At 55.1% G+C, this 22,766-nt stretch overlaps 2 protein-coding genes across 2 annotated transcripts in view; one reads left to right on the forward strand and one right to left on the reverse strand.

Annotated features, from left to right (window-relative positions):
- The first annotated feature begins 2,804 nt into the window (after window positions 1-2,804).
- Aanat (aralkylamine N-acetyltransferase) lies at window positions 2,805-4,580 on the forward strand. The gene is made up of 3 exons (XM_051157887.1): window positions 2,805-3,058; window positions 3,605-3,759; window positions 4,191-4,580. Exons 1-3 carry the CDS (start codon window positions 2,896-2,898, stop codon window positions 4,494-4,496), a joined length of 624 nt encoding a protein of 207 aa, XP_051013844.1. The 5' UTR covers window positions 2,805-2,895; the 3' UTR covers window positions 4,497-4,580.
- A 2,186-nt stretch (window positions 4,581-6,766) lies between these two features.
- Rhbdf2 (rhomboid 5 homolog 2) overlaps window positions 6,767-22,766 on the reverse strand; it is a 28,269-nt gene continuing 12,269 nt past the window's right edge. The window contains 20 exon segments of the mRNA XM_051159101.1: window positions 6,767-7,272; window positions 7,981-8,134; window positions 8,320-8,420; window positions 8,549-8,624; window positions 8,835-8,929; window positions 9,025-9,088; window positions 9,224-9,330; window positions 9,647-9,808; window positions 9,954-10,028; window positions 10,262-10,373; window positions 11,529-11,635; window positions 11,637-11,727; window positions 11,835-11,923; window positions 11,925-11,954; window positions 12,263-12,391; window positions 12,933-13,136; window positions 13,214-13,409; window positions 15,211-15,335; window positions 16,317-16,473; window positions 20,936-21,065. Of these exon segments, the coding sequence (XP_051015058.1) occupies window positions 6,853-7,272; window positions 7,981-8,134; window positions 8,320-8,420; window positions 8,549-8,624; window positions 8,835-8,929; window positions 9,025-9,088; window positions 9,224-9,330; window positions 9,647-9,808; window positions 9,954-10,028; window positions 10,262-10,373; window positions 11,529-11,635; window positions 11,637-11,727; window positions 11,835-11,923; window positions 11,925-11,954; window positions 12,263-12,391; window positions 12,933-13,136; window positions 13,214-13,409; window positions 15,211-15,335; window positions 16,317-16,460 (2,481 nt within the window). The 5' untranslated portion in view covers window positions 16,461-16,473; window positions 20,936-21,065 and the 3' untranslated portion in view covers window positions 6,767-6,852.

Genomic DNA, 22,766 nt, shown 5'->3' on the forward strand with positions numbered 1-22,766 from the left:
ATCACTGGTACATGCAGGTATGCCCTCTGCTGGTGGCTTCCGGGAATGCACCTCCTGGCTCAGTTCCTTGAGTGGGCTAGGTACAAAGAGCTACACTGCCCTGGTGGAGCAGGGCAGCATATGGTTAGAGGACAGGGCAGGTGCTGGCCAGAAAAGAGCTAAGGAAGGAAACAAAGTTGTGTGAGAGACAGAGATTGTTGGTGCTGAAGGTCCCAGAGGTGGGATGGTAGGAGCTGAGATGGTAGTAGAGATCTTTGGAGATTAAGAAAATGTTAAACATATGGCCGGGCGTGGTGGTGCACGCCTTTAATCCCAGCACTCGGGAGGCAGAAGCAGGCGGATCGCTGTGAGTTCGAGGCCAGCCTGGTCTACAAAGTGAGTCCAGGATGGCCAAGGCTACACAGAGAAACCCTGTCTCGAAAAACCAAAAAAAAAAAAAAAAAAAAAAAAAAAGTTAAACATAACATACACGTAGATGTTTGTACAGAATTAGCACTGTTCAGCTGCAGCTTGCTAGGATTTCTAAAGTCTTTTCCCCAGGCATCAGAGCATGGGTGACTGGTCCCCCTGCCAGCTGGGGACAGAGCAGGGATTACAGTTAGACTCCTGTAGCTTAGGGCCTGAGATGGCTACTTGTAATTCTTTCTGCGTCCTCTGTGGTATTTTCAGTGTCACTGCTGACGCCTGCCCTCAGCAGGACAGGGCCAGGACCTGACTGCCAAGTCCTGCTGGCATTATACTGCCTGGTGTAACACGGGAGGCAGGGCCAGAGGGGATTAGAAATCTCTGCTCCCATCACATGCTGCCAGGAGGATATATACTACAGCGGCCTGGCAGACGGAGTCTCAGGTTCTCCTGGACCCTGCACCAGGATCTGTGGTGGGGATACCTGGACTCCTTCTTACAGTTCCGGTAAGTGGGTGCTGGTGTGTGTGTGTGTGTGTGTGTGTGTGTGTGTGTGTGTGTGTGTGTGTAGGCCAGAGGTTAGCTTTGGGTGTCATTCCTCAGAAACTGAAGGAACTGTCTACTTCATCTTTTGGAATAAGGTCTTTTACTGGTCTGATGCTCACCAAGTAGGCTGGGCTGGCTAAAGAGCAGGGAGCCCCAGGGATTTGCCCATCCTTGTCTCTCCTGCCCTAGGCTCACAGATGCTGGACTATGGGCCCCTGCACCTGGGTTTTTCATGTTTTCAGGACTGTGCTTAGGTCCGCACGCTTTTCTTTTTTTTTTTCTTTTCTTTTTTTCTTTTTTTTCTTTTTCGAGACAGTGTTTCTCTGTGTAGCTTTGACCGTCCTGGACTCGCTTTGTAGACCAGGCTGGCCTTGAACTCACAGTGATCCGCTTGCTTCTGCCTCCCGAGTGCTGGGATTAAAGGCATGCGCCACCACCGTCTGGCTTTAAAAACATTTTCATTCTACTTTAAGAATTTAGGGCACTGAAGAGATGGCTCAGAGGTTAAGAGCCCTGACTGCTCTTCCAAACGTCCTGAGTTCAATTCCCAGCAACCACATGGTGGCTCACAACCATCTGTAATGTGATCTGATGCCTTCTGGCTTGCAGGTGTACATGTAGGCAGAGCACTGTATACATAATAATAAATAAATATTAAAAAAAAAGAATTTAGCCGGGCGTGGTGGCGCACGCCTTTAATCCCAGCACTCGGGAGGCAGAGGCAGGCGGATCACTGTGAATTCAAGGCTAGCCTGGTCTATAACGCGAGCCCAGGACAGCCAGGGATACACAGAGAAACCCTGTCTCAAAAAAACCAAACCAAAACAAAAAAACCAAAGCATTTATGTGTGTGGGTGGGTGAGTGCATGTGGAAGTCAGAGGCCAACTTTGGAGTCAGGTCTCCTTCTGTCATGTGGGTCCCTGAGGTCACACGTAGGGTCTCAGGCTTGGTGGGCAAATTCCTTTACCTGCTGAGCCCTCTCACCTGAACTCTCCAGCTCTTTTGAAGGCAGGCGGATGGAAGGCACCCTCTAAGAACCACTGCTTTGTGGGGTGTCATAAGAAAGGGCATCACATGGGCAGGTACTATGAACCCAAGCTGTCGGACAGGCATGCTCTCCTGAGTGTCCTCCTGAGCTCCCCCCGCCCCCTCAGACTCTCCTGTCTTAGGCTCTTTAACTGTCTTATCCCCCATCTCCTGAGCATGACCTAGTCTGACCTCATCTGGGAAAATGCAGGGCTCAGGCTCACATTAATTAAAGAGCTTTTCCTCCTGGGCTAAAGCCTGGGGGAGGACTGATGGTTCAGAGATTAACATCGTATATTGCTCTCCCTTCGGACCTGAGTTCAGTTCCCAGTACCCACACTAGGCAGCTCACAGGCACCTGTAGCTCCAGTTCCAGGAGACCCAACACTTCTGGCCTCTGCCCACACACAGACACGTTTCCTTCAACAACACCAACAACAAAACTAAAATGACCTCCTAGTCAGACTATCACTCAGAAGACAAAACGTCTCCCTATGGGTGACTAGCAATAGGTACCTGACTGGTGGTAGCTATGTGACTGGGGGGGGCTGGGTGCCTGCCCACTCCACAGACTCAGTAGATGAGGCTGGAGGTTCATGTCCCCATGGCAACAGTGCTGTGCTATCCAGTCTATCAAGGCTCAGACACCTGGAGGGCAGTACTAAGTCTGGAGCTCTAAGGGATCTCTAGTTCTTGAGGGAAAGCGGGGCGGTGACACTAACATTGCAAGTTCCTGGAATTTGCCTTGAGATCCAGGCACCTGGGGACTGGCTCCCCACTCCGCCCCCCACCCCCTCAAAAAGAGGTGCCTGACTTGCACTTCTTGGACATGAAGGCTGGACTCCCCCCTCTTCTGTGACAGGTGCGAAGAGACCACTTCTGAAGTTGGGGAACCCCAGGGAGGGTTTAGCGGCCAGATGCCCATGTTGAGCGTCCACTCCTTGAAACCTGAGGCCCTGCACCTGTCACATGGGACCCCAGAGTTCCTAGGCTGCCAGCGGCGCCACACGCTCCCTGCCAGTGAGTTCCGCTGCCTCAACCCGGAGGATGCCATCAGTGTGTTTGAGATCGAGCGAGAAGGTGAGTGGCACTTGGGAGGGTGCTCTGAGCTGGCCGTCATCTTCCCGAGGCTCCTGCCTTTGTGAGTTAAAGGTTTTTAAAAGATTTATTTATTTATTTTACGCATATGAGTGCTCTGCTTTCACGCACACCAGAAGAGGTAATCAAATTCCATTCCAGATGGTTGTGAGCCACCATGTGGTTGCTGGGAATTGAACTCAGAACCTCTGGAAGAGCAGACAGTGCTTTTAACCACTGAGCCATCTCTCCAGCCCCTTGGAAGTTGAATTTGAGATATCTCACACACACACACACACACACACACACACACACAGAGAGAGAGAGAGAGAGAGAGAGAGAGAGAGAGAGAGAGAGAGAGAGAGAGAGAGAGAGAGAGAGAGAGAGAGAGAGAGAGAAGGGGGTGCCCGAGTAGGAAGCAACAGCCTGGAGTCACATGTTTTCCTAGATGGGGGGGCCGCGGGGGAGGATATCATCTGGATGACCACTTCTGTATAAAATGGGCAGGTGAGATAGCAAATGGTCATTCACTCTTGCCCTCTGCCGCAGCCTTTATCTCTGTCTCGGGTACCTGTCCCCTGTACTTGGATGAGATCCGGCACTTCCTAACCCTGTGTCCAGAGCTGTCGTTGGGCTGGTTCGAGGAGGGCCGCCTTGTGGCCTTCATCATCGGCTCACTTTGGGACAAGGAGAGACTTACCCAGGTGAGGGTGGGCTGAACTCCTCAGAGGTGGAAGTCTCCCTCAGAAGCAGAGACCCCTCCCAAGAGCCCTCTGCTCAACCTTTTAGAGCAGCAGTTCTCAACCTTCCGAACACCGAGACCCTCAATGCAGCCTTGTTATGATGATCCCCCTAACCTTAAAAATCGCTTTCACTGCTACTTCCGTGAAACAGTCATTCTACGCGCCAAGGGCGGCAACCCACAGGTTGAGAATCACGGCTTCAGAGTCTCTAAAGAGCTCTGAGGCTTTGTCTGTAGGACTGTAGATATGGCCCGCAGCAGGGGTCCAGTCTGGGTGAGAAGGGAGCCCTGGCAGCCACTCCTGGTACTCAGGACCCCCCCCTCCCTTCCAGTCTGGGTTGGGTTTGGGGGAGCAGGTATCAGCAGAAGTAACCTGGTTATCTGTCCCCCAAGGAGTCGCTGACACAGCACAGGCCTGGAGGCCACACAGCCCACCTGCACGTCTTGGCAGTGCACCGCACCTTCCGGCAGCAGGGCAAAGGCCCTGTCCTGCTGTGGCGATACCTTCACCACCTGGGCGGTCAGCCAGCTGTGCGTCGGGCTGTGCTCATGTGCGAGGACGCACTGGTGCCCTTCTATGAGAAACTTGGCTTCCAGGCTGTGGGCCCATGCGCCGTCACCGTGGGCTCCCTCACCTTCACCGAGCTACAGTGTTCCTTACGGAGCCACGCCTTCCTGCGGAGGAACAGTGGCTGCTGACCCAAGCTGCCACTTGGCCATGGAGAGGTGGGGGTGGCAGGCTGGGGGCTTCTGTCCAACTCCCATGTCACACCCTTCTCAGCCTAGGGCCCATCCAAGTAGAGTTGGCTAGCATGAAGGGAGACAGCAGTTCCCAACCAGAGTAGAGAGGTTAAGGGGCAATAAAGACGACAGGAGGTGACTTCACTCTAGCCCACGCTGCTGTCTGTCCCCAGAGGACCTCTTAGATTCTGAACTGTGCACAAAGCCAAGACGAGGATGGAGAAATGGGAGGACAGGAAGGTTTGTCTCCACACTTCCTCCTGTGCCTCCTCCATTTCTGTGTCCCAGGGCACTGCTCTGACTCTTGGGGACCCTGGCTCTTGCCAGGCTGATGCCCGTTCTTGGCTCCTAGCTCTGGGAACCAGGGGCAGGCAGGAGGCGGGGAACTGTGAACGGTGGCAACCTTGGGTAGAGGAATGCTGCAGGGCCACACCCTGCTGCCCTTAAGCACCAATGTACCTGCCCACCTGCCTCTCCTGGTCCTCCCACCAGCCTCAGTACTGGCACCTCTGCCCACTAATAAAGCAGCTATGTGCCAGTGGCTGCGGCTCATGGGTGTGTGCCAGGTCTTGAGTGGATGGCAGCAGACAGACACCCCCCGTCCTCGACCTCCCCCATGCAGGACTACCTGCCGAAGGAGCAGGCCATCCCTGCAGCGGTCAGCCTCCGACTCCCTGGAATGAAGGCAGAGCAGCTGGGCAGAGGTCTTAGGGTTCTATGTGTCACACGGTCCTCTTGGGGTTCGTGGGGGCTTCGTTGTCATCTTGTCTGGTGTTTGGTTCAACTAAACACCAGAGAAATCCCAAGTTTTCTGGTCTGCCTCAGCCTCATGGGGGTGGCGCACACCTACAGTCCCAGCACTTGGGAGGCAGAGGCAGGCAGCTGGTCTCTTAATTTTGAGGCCATATGTGTGTACCAGACATACATGCAGCGCGCCTGTGGAGGCCAGATGGAGCTCGGTCTGCTGGAACTGTAAGTACAGGTGGCTGTGAGCCGTCACATGAGCGCTAGGAAATGAACCCAGGTCCTCTGAAAGAGCAGGCTTTTAATCTCTCCAGTCCCCACGTGGTGTTTTGTTTTGTTTTTAGACAAGGTTTCTTGGAATAGTTCTGGTTGTCTTGGAGTTTGATCTGTAGACCAGGCTGGCCTCGAACTCAGAGATCCGCTTGCTTCTGCCTACCGAGTGCTGGGATTAAAGGCATGTGCCACCACATCTGGCTTGAGTGTTCTTTAAATACTTGTTTTTATTTATGTGTACGCGTGTGTGTCTGTGTGAGAGGGTGCTCACGAAGGGCAGAGGAGAGCTTTGGATCCCCTGGCGATATGGTAGTTATGGCCACCTGACTTGGGTGTTAGGGACTGAACCCAGATCCTCCATAGGGACAGGAAGTGATCCATCTCTCTAGCCCCAAGTTATAGCTCTCATTCCCCTCAAGGTCTGAGGCTAAAAGTATTTTGATAAAGAATGCCATTTAATAAACGTGAGACATCATCCATACAAAGTTAGCGTTACTTAAAAAAAAAAAAAAAATAGAACCATAACATAAATTGGAAAAGGAAACAAAACACCAGGCCCGACTGAGCCTCAAGCACCCCTGGGATCTAGCCCTCAAGATGGCTCTGCCCAGGGCCATGGGGGAGTGAGACAGAGGTGGAAGGGACATCCTGGTATCAGCAGACACACATGCTGGAGCTAGGGCTGAGCTGGAGGGTTTATAAGAGATCTGGCTTCTCCATGTGACAAAAACCCTTAGCATCCCTGTATAGCCATCTCTCCTTGCTTGTCATTGCCCCAGACAATGGCCAGAGCCTTTCCCGCAATGCTATGTCCAGGAGCCTTAGGAGCAGGCTCGTGAGTCCACGGACAAATGCAGGAAGGACTTGTAGGACAGGAAGGAGAGAAGGAACAGGAAGAGGGGTCATAGCAGCATGGTGGGGACCTCAACCCTGGGGACAACTGAGGGAGCAGCTGTGTGTCTGGCGAGGTCACATCACAGTGACAATGGGACGATGGCACCTGCAGAGGGCAAAGCCCTGAGCCCTGAGAAGAAAAGTTACCATCCCTATAGGGCAAGAGAGGCAGGCAGGACCTGGGACCCAAGCCTCAGAGAAGTAGGTGTCTCGGATGTCCCTCCAACTTGGGTCGGGAGCATTCAGGCCTGAGAAAGGGAGGGCTCACCTCCCTGGGGAACCTGCCCTCACTACCTGTCTCATACGGAGTCAGCCACGTCTGTGGAGTGAGCCGCTGGGCTCAGGGCCCCATCCGCCTGCGAGTCTCTACAGACACACGGCCCAGGGCAGACACAGTGTCTGCTTAGTGTAGCACCTGGTCCAGCTCATACTTCTCACAGAACCGGCTGGTGAAGGGAAAGCAGGTGAGGTACTCGATCCAGGGCCAGTTGATGGGGTAGATGTACAGCCACAGCACCAGGGAGGCAAAGAGCCCAACGAAGACCACAAGTGACACCAGGATGAGCGCCCGCTTGCGGTACTTGTCACTGGTGCCAAAGGTGATGTAAGGGAGGAAGGCGAAGGCTAGCAGCATACCACTGAGGAAGCCGAAGATGTGCGCGATATTGTCTATCCAGGGCAGGAGGCCACAGATGAAGAGGAAAAGCACAATGGCTGAGAGGTTGAAGAAGGCCTTCCATGGTCGCTCCAGCAGCTGCCAGCTCTGGAAAAGTTCCACAAAGAGGCAGGCGAGGAGGCCGAACTGCGACCCAGCTGGGCCCACCTGGGGTCGGGGAGGAGAGATGTGGCACGTTGACCCTGGGTACTAGGTACCAGCAGTGGGGCACATCTCCCACTCAGGATGCGGCACGAGCTGCTGGGCTTGCTCTGTCCATCCTTGCAGCTAACCTGGGTGTGGTACCCCTGTGCTTAGCATAAGCCAACCCACTCCTAGGAGAGTGCAGGCAGCGGGAGAGCGCACAGACCAGAAGGAACAACAGACTCAAGGGCAATGGATCAAAAGACCTCTGCTCTCGAAGAGCAGAGCAGCTGTACGCAGGGTTTCACTGATCAAGGAACAGGGAGCTGCGCTAACTCAAGAGTGTCCCTGTCCCCTCCTGCCAAGAATTAAGGGACCTCACTTTGGGAGGCAGAGGCAGGCGGATCATTGTGAGTTCAAGGCCAGCCTGGTCTACAAAGTGAGTCCAGGGCAGCCAAGGCTACACAGAGAAACCCTGTCTCGAAAAAAAAAAAAAATCAACAAACAAACAACAAACAAAAAAGATTTAAGGGACCAATCAGTAAGTCCCGGCTTAGCTGCCCATCTGTAGGTAAATTTGACACAACAGGGGCTCCATGCCCTTGCTATGCATCCTGGGGTGGGACTAGGGCAAGAAGCAGCAGTGTTGGTCCTCCCCACATGCCACAATGCCTTAGGCCTCAAAGGAAGGGCTCATCCCGCCCTCTATGCTGTCGCCTCCCAAGTCCCTACCTCTGCCCGATAGGGGAGGAAGATGGCGCTGGCCAGGTTGCCTGTGATGCCACTAAGGATGAAGATGATGGAGATGCGGTGCCATCCAGCCAGCTTCTCTAGGTCCCTCAGGATGGTCATTTGGAAGACTACAGACACAAGGCAGTGCACTATGCTGGGGGGTAGAGACACGAGCATCATCACCCTTCCCTGTGTGCCCATGGCCACCAGCAGGGCACACCACAGGTGCAGTCAGCACCTGCAGGCCGAGCCAGCTGTGCTCGGTGCAGAAGCCCTTTCTCCAGCATCTGCGTGGGAAGACACAGGAGTCTGGGCACGGGGCAGCAAGGCAGCTCTTACCCAGCGTGCAGGAATAGAGATAGCCAGATCCGGTAGAACTGGTCGGGGATCTCGGGGTTGAGGAAAGGCAGTAGCCCGCACACCTTGTCCAAACAGTGCACCTGGGTGAGGGGCACGGGTGGTTAGTGCTGTCCTGGGAGGCGGGCCAAGTCCGAGGCTTCCAAATGGGAAGGAGCTGGTGATCCTTAGGGTCCTTGCAGCTTCCACTACCCAGACTGCCTTCACCTACCTGGGAGCAGAGCGTTGCCTCCTCGTGGAAATAGCCATGCATGAACTCACAATACTCCCGAGTGGTGATCTCACAGCTGTAGACAGGAAGCAGACAGGGCCATCAGCCTCCGAAAGGGCACCTGCCCTCTTAGGCTAGAGGCTAGCACCAGACCATGGCAGGCAGGATGAAACAAGCTCCCTTTCTATGTCACTGCCCCCTCCATCCCTGCCTCCCCCCTCCCCTGAGATCAGGGAACAGAAGACCGTTACAGAGGTCCATCAGGGGCTTGGGGATGTTGGCTCACCTGCCCTTGGTGCCGATGCAACAGGGGCGGCCTTTGATCTTACAGTCTATGTGCAATAAACCAGTGTGGTTGCTCTGGGCCTGCTCCGTGCAGATCTACGAGAGGGCACCGAGAGCAATGGGCCTCAGTGACAGGAAGCTAGGCGTCCCTACCCTCATGCCACAGCCTTCTGCATGAGTCCCACACTCACCGGCCACTTGGTAATGTCATCAGGCCAGATGTGGGCTCCACTGGAGGCGGGCTCCTCACAGGTCCTGGAAGCAATGGTTAGACTGGGCAAAATGCAGAGCTGGGACACCCCAGCCCGCCACACCCACCCGCCAGCATCCTAGAATGCAGTGCCAGCAGCTGGGCGCCACTCTGGACCCACGGGTGGCTCTCGGCTGTACCTGGGGTCCTGGTGGCACACAACCGCCGATGGCTGCTTCTGGCTCAGGTCAGATTTATCGGAGGACCCAGTTTCATTCTGCCACTTCACGAAAGTGGCCAGAGTCTCCTAGAGGGTGGAGAGGAGGTCAGGTCCTGCCAGGGCAACACCATTCAGACAGCCGGCGGCGTGGGTGGGGAGCCCTCCAGGGCAAGGGCCATTCTGGTTTCCCCAGGGCTCAGGCACTTGCTGGGAAGCACCTGTCCAACTTTCCAGACACGGGCTGTGGGCTTGCCTGTCAGGCTGGGGAGGGAAGGAGCCATGTGCCAGGGCTGCGGTGGCACTGGCAGGGTCCAGGAGGCTGGACTCACTGTCGGGCTGGGGAGGGAAGGAGCCATGTGCCAGGGCTGTGGAGGCGCTGGCAGGGCCCAGGGGCTGGACTCACCGAGCAGTCCTTCTTCTGGGTCTGGATGCAGCCTGATCGGTCGTTTTGCACGCAGCAGCCGGAGCTGCGCTCGATGTCGCGCTCCCTCCGTACCAGCTGCTCGATTTGCCGGTCTTTCCGGATGCAGGGTGAGAACTTTGCTCCCAGGTGGATCAGGTCAATCTGGAGTCGGGGAAGGGGCTGGTAAGCAGCACTCTAGACTCAGAGGGGTCAGGGGCACCCTGCATCTATGGTGGAGCCTCCCCCATCCACCCATCGCCCGTGGGGAGCAACAGGATACAGGGCTCCCGGGCATCCTGAGCCTTACGGAGCTGGGGCCAATCCAGAAGTTCTCCTGCTGGGTATATTTCACACTCTCGTACACACCCCTGTTCTTCAGCACCTGGGAAGGAGGTAGGTTGAGGCACTGGAGGAACCAGAGCCCTGGGGGGTGAGAGGAGAGAGGGCCTGGGTGGTAGCTCCAGAATTGGGCAACCTCTAGGAAAGACTCAGTGTATGCGAGCCTCGGGCACCTCCAGCTTGAACCAGGCTGTTGTGTAGAAAGTAGCTGGTGCCGACTGTGCTGAAGTCTCTCGGGTGAGGGCTGCTCCCCCAACCCCCAGGAGCCCCACTCACCAGCTGGGTGGTGACGTGCTGGGCAAAGCCCACAGGTGCAATGCCGTAGGTGCAGATCACCAGCAAGGTGATGATGACGTGGACAAAGGTCAGCCAGTAGGTAAAGTAGGGCCTGTAGGCAGAGGCCTCTGGTCAGCCTAGCAAGAGCTCACGCCCGGCCAGCCCTTCCCCTGGCCACAGCAGTCTTCCCTAAGCTCTTTGATCGCCCAGCTCAGCCTTCCCCACAGAAACTTTGAAAATGCACCCCCGAGTCTGTCTGTCTGTCTCATTACAACCCTGCAGGGGGAAGACCAAGAACACCCCTGCTGCTAGCTGGCAAGCCTTGGCACGCTCACCTCAAATTCCCTTCTCCTCTGCTTTGCACTTCCTGAAACAACACACGCTCCCTGAAGCCCCAGGGCCTCTGTGCACACTTTGCATCACCTGGGAGGCTCTGCCCACCTTGCTCGATCATGCTGCCAACTCACCCTAACAACAACTTTCCACGCGAGCCGCTCACTCGCCACACCTGCCATTTCTCAGTTAGTATAACTTGGAGTCACACTGTCACTCACGCTATGACGATCTCACATTCCGTTTCCCTTAACATCTCTGTGCCCAGCTTCCCCCAGAATCCCTCGCTCCAGGCCCCAGCTCCTCTTGTTCTGTTTCAAATTCATCTTGAGACAAGGTCTCTCTATGGAGCATTAGCTAGAGCTCACTATTTAGACCAGGCTGGTTTTGAACTCACAGAGCTCTGTCTGCCTCTGCCTCCTGAATACTGGAATTAAAAGCAGGTGCCACCATGGTGGGCTTGAAAGTAAATGTTTAAATGCCATTATCAGTGTGTATATGCATGATTCACTATGAGGTGGGGGGGGGGGGGTCGGAGGACAATTTTGTGGAGTTGGTTCTTTCCTTCCACCTTTATATGGGTTCCAAGGATTAAACTTAGGTCACCAGTGTCATTAAGCCACCTTGCTAGCCCCAGCCCCATGCATAATGCCCTCCTGTAAGGGTTGTGTCCTAGAGCCTGCGTATGGTTGTGTTTCTTCAACATTTGTTGTCCGACTGCTGTCTGGGAGCCATGTTGAGAGTAAGACTGCAGCGGGGGGCCCTGCCAGGTTACATGTTACTCCCTGAGCACAGACATGCCGGGAGCTTGTCATTGCATCCCTGACCTGCAGGGGGTGCTCTAGAAACGCTTATGGAAGGAGAGGGACCATGCTTGGGGTAGAGACCCTGAGAGGCTTGGAAGCTCTGCTCAGGCTAGCTCCTGGGGGCTCACCGGTGACTATCAAAGCTCTCCAGCTGCCGCTGTACGGTGCTGCTGATGCTGCGTCGATAGCTGCGGTTCAGCCAGCTGCCCACCACGCCCAGGCCGTAGTGCCGTTTTCTTCCGGTCAAACGCAAAGTGCTTTACTTTGGAGGCAATGCGCTTGCCGCGTTGGGTCCCGGCAACTGGGGCTCGGCTGCTGTATTCTTTTCTGGTGGTGACAAAAGCTCTCAGCCTGAAGACCTTGCCGGGGTTCAGCAGGGACCGGATCCTGGCAGAGGACGGCTGGGCACTGGGGAGTCCCCACCCTGTACTCACAGAGGGATTTGCACTCCATCTGGAGAGACTGGGGAGGCAGAGCGAGGGGCACCTCGGAAGTAGTTGGCGGAGAGCGGGGGAGACTCAAAACACGTCATCAGGCATGGAACTCATTTCTTCCTGAGTAGAGGGCCCCAAAGGCAGGGTCAAGGGTCACTATCCCAAGTACCCAGACACCCTAGCACTCCAATCAAGGGCCAGACAACGCTGTATATTCTCTTTAGTATGGAAGGAAAGCCAAAGGCTTATCATCCCTGAAGTGACTTTCCCAGTGGGCTCACCTCGCCCCCAACCCCACATCCCCCTCTGTGAGAGCATAGCTCAGTGGCTGACAGAGGACACACCCCATCCTGTCTTTGGACTTTTGGGGGATCCCAGCACCCAGGCCTCCCCATCCCCTGCCCAGAGAGTCCACGCCCCATGCTTGCCTTACTAAAAAAGGAGGAGTCAAAGGTGTCTGCTCCATCGACAGCATCCTCCTCTAGGAAGCTGGGGTAGGCGAAGCTGCGCTTGACATTCCGGCACCGCTGCCCAGTGGCATCAAGCACTGAGCGCCCCTGAGCACGCGACAAAAGAATCAAGGAGGACCCACGACCCCAGGACCGAAGGGGCACAGAGTGCAGGCTGGCAAAGGCACAGAGCCACTGGTGAGTGCACAGGCTGAATACTCTGCTCCCAGCTGGCCCCACACAGCCTCTTTCTGGCTCTTCCCTCAGGATCTCTAGCCTGCTACCAGCAGGTGGCGCTCCAATACTCAAGATATCCATATGGCATCCCATCATACTCAGGCCTGGGGACATGTCCCCTCCCTGCAGCCTCTTGGCCCAGCACACTAGGCCCTTGACGATCTGATCCCTTTAGTCTTGTCATTGCCTTCATAAATGTAGAAAGTGGCTCCCTAAAATACAGGGCTGGTGAGAACCTCACAGGGGAACCGGGGCCTGAGGAACAGAGGTATCTCTGGGCTTTAGGGTACGCACACACTCGCAGCTCTGTCTCAGAGGGTAGCAGCTCTGTCTCAGAGGGTAGACGTGTGGATGAGCTGAGTGGCTACCGAGGATGGCTGGTGACAATACCTCCTTCAATGCAGGGCCTCACCTTGAGGAGGGCAGCAGCCGCCTGAAAGCTCATATGGGCAACAGATATCCTTTTGCGGCGGGGCAGGTGGGAGTAGCCAGAGCGGATGCTGGTGAAGGATGTGAGGGACAGGACCCCTGGAGTCAGAGGTGGGTGGGGAGCGTGAGGCCGGTCCACCTCATCTGGGTGGCGGAAAGCCCGACCTCGGGCCAGTGGATCCACAATCTGCAAGAGACAGTGGGTAAAGCAAAGCTGCCCAGGTCCCCAAGAGCTGCTTAGTATCCCACCTCCAGGGAGCCCACCTTGGGCATCTTGCAAGGTTTTGGAGACTCCGTGCCCTGGAAGGACGGCACCTCCTGGCTGGGCAGCTCCAGTTCTCTCTGGCACGAGGCCTTGAGCCGGCCATAGTGCACGCTGCAGTGGTGTAGGCTGCGCCGCTGCCAGTTTTGTCGCTTGCCCTCCCAGTCGCCGCTGACCCCAAACCACTGGGCCGTGCCCCTGTAGAACAGACAGAGTGTGGGTGGAAACCTGCGCACACACTTGTTGTGGTGCACATGCATGCACACGGGAGATGGGGGGATGATGGACTGCACATGCACACAGAGGAGGTGAGGGGGGAAGGTGCAGGTGCGCACAGAGGAGTCGGGTGGGGGAAAGGTGCAGGTGTGCACAGAGGAGGTGAGGGGGGAAGGTGCAGGTGCGCACAGAGGAGGCGAGGGGGGAAGGTGCAGGTGCGCACAGAGGAGGCGGGGGGGGAAGGTGCAGGTGCGCACAGAGGAGGCGAGGGGGGAAGGTGCAGGTGCGCACAGAGGAGGCGGGGGGGGAAGGTGCAGGTATGCACAGAGGAGGTGGGGGGGGGAAGGTGCAGGTGTGCACAGAGGAGGTGGGGGGAAGGTGCAGGTGCACACAGAGAAGGTGGGGGGGGGAGGTGCAGGTATGCACAGAGGAGGTGAGGGGGGAAGGTACAGGTGCACACAGAGGAGGCGAGGGGGAAGGTGCAGGTATGCACAGAGGAGGTGAGGGGGGAAGGTGCAGGTGTACACAGAGGAGGCGAGGGGGGAAGGTGCAGGTGTGCACAGAGGAGGTGAGGGGGGAAGGTGCAGGTGCACACGGAGGAGGTGAGGGGGGGAAGGTGCAGGTATGCACAGAGGAGGTGGGGGGGAGGGGCAGGTATGCACAGAGGAGGTGGGGGGAAGGTGCAGGTGCGCACAGAGGAGGTGGGGGGGAAGGTGCAGGTGTGCACAGAGGAGGTGAGGGGGGAAGGTGCAGGTATGCACACGGAGGAGGTGAGGGGGGGAAGGTGCAGGTGCGCACAGAGGAGGTGGGGGGGAAGGTGCAGGTGCACACAGAGGAGGTGACGGGGAAGGTGCAGGTATGCACAAGAGGAGGTGAGGGGGGGAAGGTGCAGGTGCGCACAGAGGAGGTGAGGGGGGAAGGTGCAGGTGCACACAGAGGAGGTGAGGGGAGGAAGGTGCAGGTGCGCACAGAGGAGGTGGGGGGGAGGTGCAGGTATGCACAGAGGAGGTGGGGGGGAAGGTGCAGGTGCACACAGAGGAGGTGAGGGGGGGAAGGTGCAGGTGCGCACAGAGGAGGTGGGGGGGGTGCAGGTATGCACAGAGGAGGTGGGGCACAGAGGAGGGGAGGGGGGAAGGTGCAGGTGCGCACAGAGGAGGTGAGGGGGGAAGGTGCAGGTGTGCACAGAGGAGGTGAGGGGGGAAGGTGCATGTGTTTAAGGAGGTGGCATGGAGTTTAAAGATGTACATGTGTGTGCTGGGAAGGTGACAAGTGTGGTATGGGTGTGTATGTATGGGGAAAGTACTGTGTGGGTTGAGGGTGTGTGTATGACGTAATGGGAGGCAATGGTGCATGTGTTTAGGAGAAGTGGTTTAGGGGATGGCGGTACGTGTGTGGGGAGAGCTGACTTGAGGGTGATGGCGAGTGTGCTCTTGTGTGTGTACAAGGTAACCACTGTCCCGGGTACTGTGCCACATTCCTTCAGGGCCTTGGGGAAATCAGCCGTCCCTGAGCCCCCCTTAGTGACCAGGCTTAGAGTGAAGTCTACACCACAAGAGGTAGAGCTAGGAAGGTCTGGAGAACCCTTCTGCACAACCTTCTTGCATAACCAGGTCCTGCATCTACGCCATCACATTAGACTCTGGCACTCCACCTCCATAAGGGGCTGTCACTCACTGACTGTCAACACCTTCTGGAACGGGGGCACAGGGCTCAGGCCCCGTAAAAGAGCAGATGCCCACAGTGTGCAGGCTCTGGGGTGCCCGGGCAGGGCGCAGGTGCTCACTTGCGGATGCTTTGAGACAGAGAGGCCTGGCGGCGGAAGCCAGGGCGCTTCTCCGTGCCATCCTGCCATCGTCCCTGGGGCTCCTGGAGGCTGACACTCTTCAGGTAGGCTGGATTCTTGGGCCTCTGTGGGGGGGGGGGGGGCAAGGAGGACATGAGCTGACTGTGTAGCTGCTTTTGTGCCTTGCTCACTCCTTTTTCCTGCAGCATTGGGGGCAGAGCCTGACCCTTTAGCATGCTAGGCTGCTTTAACACTAGACCACTCACTGAGCTGTACCCGCCCCCCACAAGCCCTTCATTCTGAACTTAGAAATACACATCTTCTAGCAAGGTCTGGGGCTGTAGCTCAAGTTGGTAGAGTGCTAGCCCTGGCATGCATAAAGCCCTGGGTTCGAGTCCCAGCACTACACACCAGATGCGCTGGTAAACACATGCAACCCCAGCACTCAGGGAGTAAGAAAGATCAGAGGTTCAAGGCAATTGTTTGCTACATAGCAAGTTCGAGGCTAACCTGGGCTACATGAGACCCTGTGTCAACAAACAAAATGCCTCTTTTCACATGTTCTACAGTGCTGTCAGGGTGAGTGGGCGGTCCCAACATAGCTCCCCTTTATGTCTCAGGCTGTGTGCAAAGCCTACGCTATTTGGGGCCTGTTCTCAATGAGTTCTTTATGGGACAGGAGTCCCGATGGATAGAAACACTGACCCATCCCCCCACTAGTCAGGCGCTACAGGAGTGGGCTGATGGCACTGTGGGACCCTGTGCCCTCTCAGGCCACCACAGACAGCCCACATCCCCTCAGGAGAGGCCAATCAGGGCCGGGGAGGGAAAATGTGAACAGCCAGAGCCTAGGCTTGCCAACAAGGCCTTTTCTCAAGAACAGTGTTCTCTGTCCCCTGGCCACCAGGCAACAGAGCTTCCAGGTTTCAGAGTTCAAAGCCTTGGCCCCTGCAGTACTTCAGGCCTGTGCTCAGGCTGCAGGACAGCAAGCAGACAGTGACGGTGACGGAAGGGTGTGTCTAGGAAGCGCAAACACCCAGAAGGTGCTGGGGGGGGGGGTGCACATCTGTTGCCTGTGGCAGGGCAGCAGGCCTTCAGCCTCTCACCTCAGGCAGCATGCTACCCTGCTCTCCGGCAGCCTGGGCCTCTGGTGGTGGGATAGTGATGGACAGGTTGGGTGGCTTCCGGCTCTGCAGGCGGCTGCCAGACACAGATGGGAGGTTGCTGCCATTCTTGTCAGCTGAGGCCATGGTGGGCGCGATGCTAGAAGGGGAGAGAGGGAGGACAGCGCAGGCAAGTAGAGAGGCGGCAGGGCCTGAGGGGCTGGGGATCTTAACACTAGGGAAGGCAGCCCAGGGCCAGTGCCAACCTGCCCCAGGTGGCCTCAGACCAAGCTCTGGAGAGGTGCAGCTGGACCGCACACCTGGGCTGGGTGGAGGACCGTGGGGTCTATTTCTGACTTGCATTTGCACATCAGACTAGCTAGGATGAGGAAGATCCTGACGCCTGTCTTAGTCCTTAACAATCTCTCTGCTTCGGGTGAAAACCAAACCATGAAAGATGCAGAAGAATAAGGTCAGGCAGGCTGGAAAGATGGCTCAGTGGTTAAGAGCACTGTCTGTTCTTCCAGAGATCCTGAGTTCGATTCCCAGCAACCACATGGTGGCTCACAACCATCTATAATGTGATCTGATGCACACTTCTGGCATGTAGGTGTACATGCAGATAGAGCACTCATACATAAAATAAATAAATAAAATCTTAAAAAAAAAAAGCCAGGTGTGGTGGCACATGCCTTTAATCCCAGCACTTGGGAGGCAGAAGCAGGTGGATTGCTGTGAATTGGAGGCCAGCCTGGTCTACAAAGCGAGTCCAGGACAGCCAAGGCTACACAGAGAAACCCTGTCTCGGGGGGGGGGGGGGGGGGAAGAAGCCAAAAAGGGCCAAAGCGTAGGCATGGACAGAGGGCTCTTCCTTGGTCTCTAGGGGAAGGCTCAAGGGACAAGAATGCTCCAGACTGCCAGGCTCAGTACTGCCAAGAAGGTGTGCTTGCAGGGATGCTGGGTAGGAGCCGTGAGCAGGAGTCACCTCTGAAGGGCAACTGCATCTCCTGGGGAAACAGGCCTTGCGTTATGCACAGGAAGTGGTTGCTGAGCCTAATTCCTAGAAGGAAGAGAAACCCACCATGCATGTCCCCATCCCCCAAGGTTGCACACCTGCTTGGGAGGCTGAGGGACAGAGGAGGAGGGTCATTTGGGCCCAGGAGTTCAAGGCCAGCCAAGTAACGTAATAGGCCTAGGCATAGTTAGTACACGCCTGTGATCCCAGTGCTGGGAAGACAGAGGAGAGGAGAGAAGATTGTGAGTTTGAGGGTAGTTGGGACTAGGCCAGCCTGGGCTACATCTGTTAGAAAAACAAGAGAGGAGAGGAAAGGAGAGAAACAGAGAGAGAGAGAGAGATAACGGAAACTGCCCCTAGGCTAGTATTTCTCGTTTTCTTCTTTCCTATTTAAGAGAGGGCTTCATCTCAGGCTGGCCTTGAACTTGCTGTGTATCTAAGGGGGACCTTGAACTCCTGATTTTCCTGTTTCCCCTCCCATAAGCATGTGCCGCCATGTCTGGGATATGTGGTCCTGGGGCTCATGCAAGGCTTTGAGCGTGCTAGGCAAGCACTCTCCCAAATAAGCCATGACAGTGATGGTGGCAAAGCATTTAAGCAAGAAAGATGACTTAACGTCACTGAGCACAGTGTGTGAGCACAGCAAAGCAGAAGCTGAGTGTGGGGCTGTCTCTCAGGGAAGCCTCTCTGCTCTCGGAAACAGCACAGGGTTTGTTTTTTTTTTTTTGGGTTTTCGAGGCAGGGTTTCTCTGTGTAGCCTTGGCTATCCTGGACTCACTTTGTAGACCAGGCTGGCCTTGAACTCACAGCGATCCGCCTGCCTCTGCCTCCCGAGTGCTGGGATTAAAGGCGTGTGCCACCACACCCGGCTCAGCACAGGGTTTTAAAGCCGCCAAGGTTCTCTGGTCTGGTGTGGACATCTTTCCCTTAAGGACACACAGACCGACATCTTTGCCCCCTTGGATGGCAGAAAAGCCCTCACTAAATGGAATACACCAAGACTCAGTTCCTGGTGGGCGGTTACAGAGGATGTACTGTGTGTTTGTGGTAAAGACAAACTTCTGGAGGCAGAAGGCTGGGTGAAGGGGCAAGGGTATCGAGGATTTCCGGGGATCTGGACAGATGGTCCCAGAGAGAGGAGGCGGCTGTTCACCCTGGTAGGGAGCTTTTCCCTGCTTGGGTCACTGAACCCCATTCCCTTCCAAGTCTCCGAGGCACCTGCTGTCTGTTTCTCTCCCTGCAGCTCTGGGAAGCTCAGCAGGAGGCCCTCAGTAGCTTTTCCATTTAACTTTTTTTTAAAAACATGTATTTGTTGGATATGTGTGAGTGCCCTGTCTGCATGCGCGCATGTATACTGTGTGTACACCTGGGAACTATGCATCGAGTGCACAATGTATATATATACCCGGTGCCTATGGAAGCCAGAAGAGGGCAATGGGTCATGGATAGTCTTGAGCCACCTCATGGATGCTGGGAATCACACCCAGCCCTCTTTAAAAACAAGTGCTCCTAACTGTTCAAGACCAAGCTCCCCGATGTGGCCTCCAGGCCCCACGCACCTACCTCCCCCAGCTCTGTCCTGACTGTGCCATTCTGGTTCCCTCCCCCTCCTCCCACCCCCCCATCCCCCGCTAGAGGTGGGCACCTCCGGCTTGACCCATAAGTGATCTGCACTTGCCTCCACGGGAGAGAGAGTTGAGCCACTGTCACTCAGGTTTTTACCTGTGTAACTAAGAGAACAGCACACTCTCCCTATGAAAGACCCACAAAGTATTCCCCTGGCGCAGATCCACGCCAGGTCCTCATCCTGATGCCTACTCAACACAACCAGGACTGAGGTGCTGATCCAGGCTGAGACCTTGAGGGCACTAAGTGATGACGTCACTCAGGAAAGACTACCTGTGCTGGGCAGCATCTGTAATGCCAGCACTTGGGAGCCAGAGGCAGGAGGATTGGGAGTCGGAGGCCACGGCTGGTGAGAAGGCTCAGAGGGAGGAGCTTGCCTCCAAGCCTGGGAACCTAAGTCCGATGTCTAAAACCCACGTGGTGGAAGGGATCATGTAGCGCAAGTTTTGGTGTCTTTAAAACCTCAGTTATGTTCTGTAAACATGTTTTTGGTTTAATCCCAGGTGTGGGGTTTTATGGGGCTGATTCAGATTGTCCACAGTGGCAAACTGTCTGCCTCGTGCGGACGGACTCTGAGCTGGCTCTTTGCCAGCTGCAGAGAGTTTAATTCTGAGGACTGGAGAGGAAATAAAGTCCTGAGACCAGAGAGAGAAGAGGAAAAAGAGGAGGAGGAGAAGGAAAGAGATAGAGAAACAGAGGTGTGGGAGAGGGAGAGAGAAGGCAAGGGAGAGAGAGCAGATATATGGCTCAGTGGTTAAAAACATCTGCTGTTCTTCCAGAGGACCTGAGTTCAGTCCCTGGCCCCCACACGAGGTGATCCGACACCTTCTGCAGATTTCAACAGGCACTGGCACACACATGGAATACACACACACACACACACACACACACACACACATTAAAAAAGCTAGGGGGTGGTGATACTTGTCTTTAATCCCAACTGAGGACATGGTACCAGCCACTGAAAGAGACAATACACAGGGCACTGAGGCTTGTGGGGAAACTGAGGTGGTCTTAAAGAAGCTCGGGTAGCACTGGAGAGATGGCTCAGTGGTTAAAAGCACTGTCTGCTCTTCCAGAGGACTAGAATTTGATTCCCTGAACCCAAAACTGTCTGTAACGCCAGGGGACTCCAACACCCTTTTCTGGCCTCTGCAGGCACCAGGCACACACGTGGTGCACACAAAACACAGATGCCAGTACACACCCATATACATAAAATAAAAAGATTAATTAATTAAGAGATGTGGTGGTGCACACCTTTAATCCCAGAGTTTGGGAGGCAGAGGCAGGCAGATCTCTGAGTTCAAGGCCAGCCTGGTCTACAGAGTGAGTTCCAGGACAGCCACAACTACACAGAGAAACCCTGTCTTGAAAAACAAAGCAAAGCAAAGTAAAGCAAAACAAACAAACAAACAAACAAACAAAAAACTACAAAAAAAGCTGGGCATGATGTCTATAATCCTAGCATTTGGGAGGCTGAGACAGGAGGATTGCTGTGAGTTCAAGGCTATTCAGGGCTACAGAGCAGAGCCCTGACTCAAGAACAGCGAACACAGCTGGGTGGTGGTGGTGCACGCCTTTAATCCCAGCACTTGGGAGGCAGAGGCAGATGGATCTCCATGAGTTCGAGGCCAGCTTGGACTACAGAGTGAGTTCCAGACAGCCAGAGCTGGCTGTTATACAGAGAAACCCTGTCTCACAAAACAAACAAACAAAAAAGAACAGCAAACACAAGCTGAGACAGGGTTCAGAGGTCAGGGCATCACTCTAGAGTGTGCACGGCCCTGGGGTCTACCCCAGCAGGTGCCCCACAGATGCTGGTTCTCTGTCCGCACTGGTCACTCTGACCCCTGACCATTGCATGGCAGAGAGGACCTTCCAGCTTCAGCCTGGATGCCACTTCCTCAGAGCGGCTCTCTCAGTGCCAGAACAGAACCCGGCAGTGCTTGAGGCCACTCACTCACCAGCAGCTTCCTACCTTCAGAAGGGCTGGGACTGGGCTTCCTGCGCTTGCTGGAGCCTGTCTATACCATGCTCCACTCCTTTCCTCCCTCTATGGGTCTCCTGGGGTCCAGGCAGACAGATGCCTGTGAGTCAGGCAGGCCAACCTGTGAGAACAGAAGGGCAGGTTAGAGAGGCCAGTCCAACCTCCACATCTTCCCATTTTCCCAACCTTAGTCTCCCACAGCAGGGGCAGGAGACCCAGAGTGAGGGCCCTCACTGTGCTGAGTCAGGCAAAGTCAGGTGGCTAGTGAACTTGGGGTATTAACCTGTTACCACTCACAGACAAGGTTCTTTTGGTCCAGGGCTTGACTGGAACCAGGTATGGAGTTCTGCCCATACTCTGTTTTTAATATTACTTTTGAAAAGCATCTTTTTTTTTTTTTTTTTTTTTTTTTTTGGTTTTTCGAGACAGGGTCTCTCTGTGTAGCCTTGGCTGCCCTGGACTCGCTTTGTAGTCCAGGCTGGCCTCGAACTCACAGTGATCCGCCTGCCTCTGCCTCCCGAGTGCTGGGATTAAAGGCGTGTGCCACCACGCCCGGCTTTGAAAAGCATCTTAAACCGGGCGTGGTGGCACACACCTGTAATCCCAGCACTCGGGAGGCAGAGGCAGGTGGATTGCTGTGAGTTCGAGGCCAGCCTGGTCTACAAAGTGAGTCCAGGACAGCCAAGGCTACATAGAGAGACCTTGTCTCAAAAAACAAACAAACAAACAAAAAAACCACAAACAAACAAAAAAGCATCTTAATCTTTAGAGATGAGGTCTCACACGCAGCCCAGGCTGGCCTTGAACTTGCTGTGTAGCTGAGGGTGACCTTGAACACCTGATCTTCCTGCTCTACCTTCTAAGTGCTAGAATCACAGATGTGTGCCGCTAGTTCCAGCTCATCATTACTTTAATAGAAATATTCAATTCACAAGATCAGGAGTTGTTGGCTTTAAAACATTTAATTTAATCTCTTCTTTAGTTGTGGGTGCCAGGGATAAAACCCAGGCCATCAGGCTTGTGTGGCGATCACTTTAAAAAGCGTGTGTGGGTGTTTTGTCTGCATGTATGCCTGTGCACCACATGCATGCCTGGTGGCCAGAGGCCAGAAAAGGGCGTTGGATCCCCTGGAACAGATGGTTATGTGCGGCCACGTGGGTGCTAGGAATTGAATCACTGAGCCATTTCTCCAGCCCCAATGGCAAGCACTTGTCTTCTGACTAAGATTTACTGTCTGGGGACGAGGAGGTGGGACTGAGTCCTAAAGTGCTTTCCATACAAGCATGGAGACCTGAGCTTGATGCTCAATACCCACATTCAACACAACAACGACAAACGAGTTGGGCACGATGGCGTGGATTTGTAATCCCAGTCCTGGATTGACGCAGGCAGACGGAGATTCACGGGGCTTGCTGGCCGGCCAGTCTAGCCTGCTTGGCCAAGTTCCAAGGCCCTGAGAGACCTTCGCTAAAAACAAAAAAGGTGTATGATCCCTGAGGAATGACACACACACACACACACACACAGAGAGAGAGAGAGAGAGGGCTGCAGGTGGAGCTAGGAATGACTTAATAGATTCAGTGCTTGCCATGCTAATGTCAAGAAGCCATGTTGCTCCAACAACAGAGGCACCTGTAATCACAGCACACCTGCAGCGAGACAGAAGGCAGACACAGAGGACCTTCAGAAATCCGAGGGCCAGCTAGACTGGTGTACACGTACAGCAGACAACAAGGAGACCCTGTCCCAAACAAGGCAGGCGGTGAGGACCGACATCTGAGGTTGTGTTCTGACCTTCACACGTGCCATGATGGACACACCC

The sequence above is a fragment of the Acomys russatus genome, chromosome 16, assembly GCF_903995435.1.
Source record: "Acomys russatus chromosome 16, mAcoRus1.1, whole genome shotgun sequence".
Classification (NCBI taxonomy): Eukaryota; Metazoa; Chordata; class Mammalia; order Rodentia; family Muridae; genus Acomys; species Acomys russatus.

What these genes read in the sequence shown, in the direction of transcription:
- Aanat (XM_051157887.1), top strand. Translation starts at nt 2,896, where the DNA reads ATGCCCATGTTGAGCGTCCACTCCTTGAAACCTGAGGCCCTGCACCTG. An exon ending in GTTTGAGATCGAGCGAGAAG is followed by an intron (nt 3,059 to 3,604) that starts GTGAGTGGCACT and finishes CCTCTGCCGCAG; the next exon opens with CCTTTATCTCTGTCTCGGGT. An exon ending in ACAAGGAGAGACTTACCCAG is followed by an intron (nt 3,760 to 4,190) that starts GTGAGGGTGGGC and finishes CTGTCCCCCAAG; the next exon opens with GAGTCGCTGACACAGCACAG.